The sequence below is a fragment of the Bison bison genome, unplaced genomic scaffold (assembly GCF_000754665.1).
Source record: "Bison bison bison isolate TAMUID 2011002044 unplaced genomic scaffold, Bison_UMD1.0 scf7180017846609, whole genome shotgun sequence".
In the NCBI taxonomy this organism is placed as follows: domain Eukaryota; kingdom Metazoa; phylum Chordata; class Mammalia; order Artiodactyla; family Bovidae; genus Bison; species Bison bison.
This window is the reverse complement of record NW_011477182.1, coordinates 1-1,397: the sequence shown is the minus strand read 5'-3', so window position 1 is coordinate 1,397 and position 1,397 is coordinate 1. Positions and strand designations below refer to the sequence as shown.

Sequence of the window (1,397 nt, the reverse complement as noted above, 5' to 3'; positions counted from 1 at the left end):
TAAATATACATAAATACAGATCATATGGAACAACAGTATAAATTTGGGTAGTTCAAAAGACAGAACTAACTTACTGAAAGAAACAAATTATAAAGAGAGAGGAAGAAATGGTAGCTAAAATGGTTTTATTCTGCATTTTTAAAGCCAAAGAAAAAAACATTGGATGACTTCAGAATTTATTAAGCTTAGTGTGGATGTTGGAATAACAAGTGATACTAGTGAAAGACCAAACATAGAGTATAGTTTGCAAAAACATTAGAAGGCAGATTAATAGACAATCCATGTATAGTGTTGCTTATATGCCAAACAATAATCAGCACATATTTTACAGATCTTTTCCCCCAGATATTTACAGATATTATGTCAATGGCCATTGAAACAACTGAGACAGGTGATGTTACTGTCTCAGATTTGTACTTGGGAGAACCTGAAACAAAGAACCATTAAACAACTGCCACAGATTACAGGTATTAAGTGACAGAGCTGGAAATATTAATGTGATTTAAGTCTAATTCATTATAGAATGTTAGAATATTACCCAATTAATTCATGGAAATGAATGAAAAAAAGAAAAGCAAATCATGGAAATGTTCTCAACAAAGATATATTCAAAAAACTGAGTAATATGTGACATATCTTCAATTTCAATGGAAATTAGAACTATAAAATATTTGTACCTACACACAAACCTAGCCTACAAAAAAATTTGATAAACACCTTGTAATATTAATATTGGTGAGACCATGAAACAAAACTACTTAAATAGTGCTAATGGGAATGTAATTAATATAACCAGTTTGTGAAACTATTTGCCAGTTTAAGCAGACTATATACCTCATCTGTAAATCAGCAATTCTATCCAAAATTTTATCAAGCAGAAGTGCACGGATATATTCATATAGAGACAGGAGCAAGAATGCATTTTGTAATAGCCACATCAGGAAGCACTCTAGACATTTTTCAAAAATAAGAAGAATACATAAGTTTAGGTACAGTCATGTACCTAAATGGATACTATGCTGTTGCTGTTCAGCCACTCAGTCATGTCTGACTCTTTGTGACCCCCATGGATAGCAGCAGACCAGGCTTCCTTGTCTTTCACTATCTCCTGGAGTTTGCTCAAATTCATGTCTGCTAAGCTGGTGATGAGTTGGTGATGAGTGGCCAGTTGGAGTTTCAGCTTTAGCAACAGTCCTCTCAGTGAATATTCAGGGTTGATTTCCTCTAGGATTGACTGATTTGATCTCATTGCAGTCCAAAAGACTCTCAAGAGTCTTCTCCAGCACCACAATTTGAAAGTATCAGTTCTTGAGTGCTCAGCCTTCTTTACGGTCCAATTCTCACATCCATACATGGCTACTAAAAAAACAAACAAACAACAACAACAGAAAAAAAAC

General features: G+C 33.9%; 1 protein-coding gene across 1 annotated transcript in view; it reads left to right on the top strand.

Moving 5' to 3' along the window:
* Positions 1-989, top strand: part of LOC104988869 (olfactory receptor 5M8-like) — a gene marked incomplete at both ends in the record, with an annotated part of 6,232 nt that extends 5,243 nt beyond the window's left edge. Inside the window, 1 exon segment of the mRNA XM_010840328.1 lies at positions 954-989. Coding sequence (XP_010838630.1) covers positions 954-989 — 36 coding nt within the window.
* Between the last annotated feature and the right edge of the window lie 408 nt (positions 990-1,397).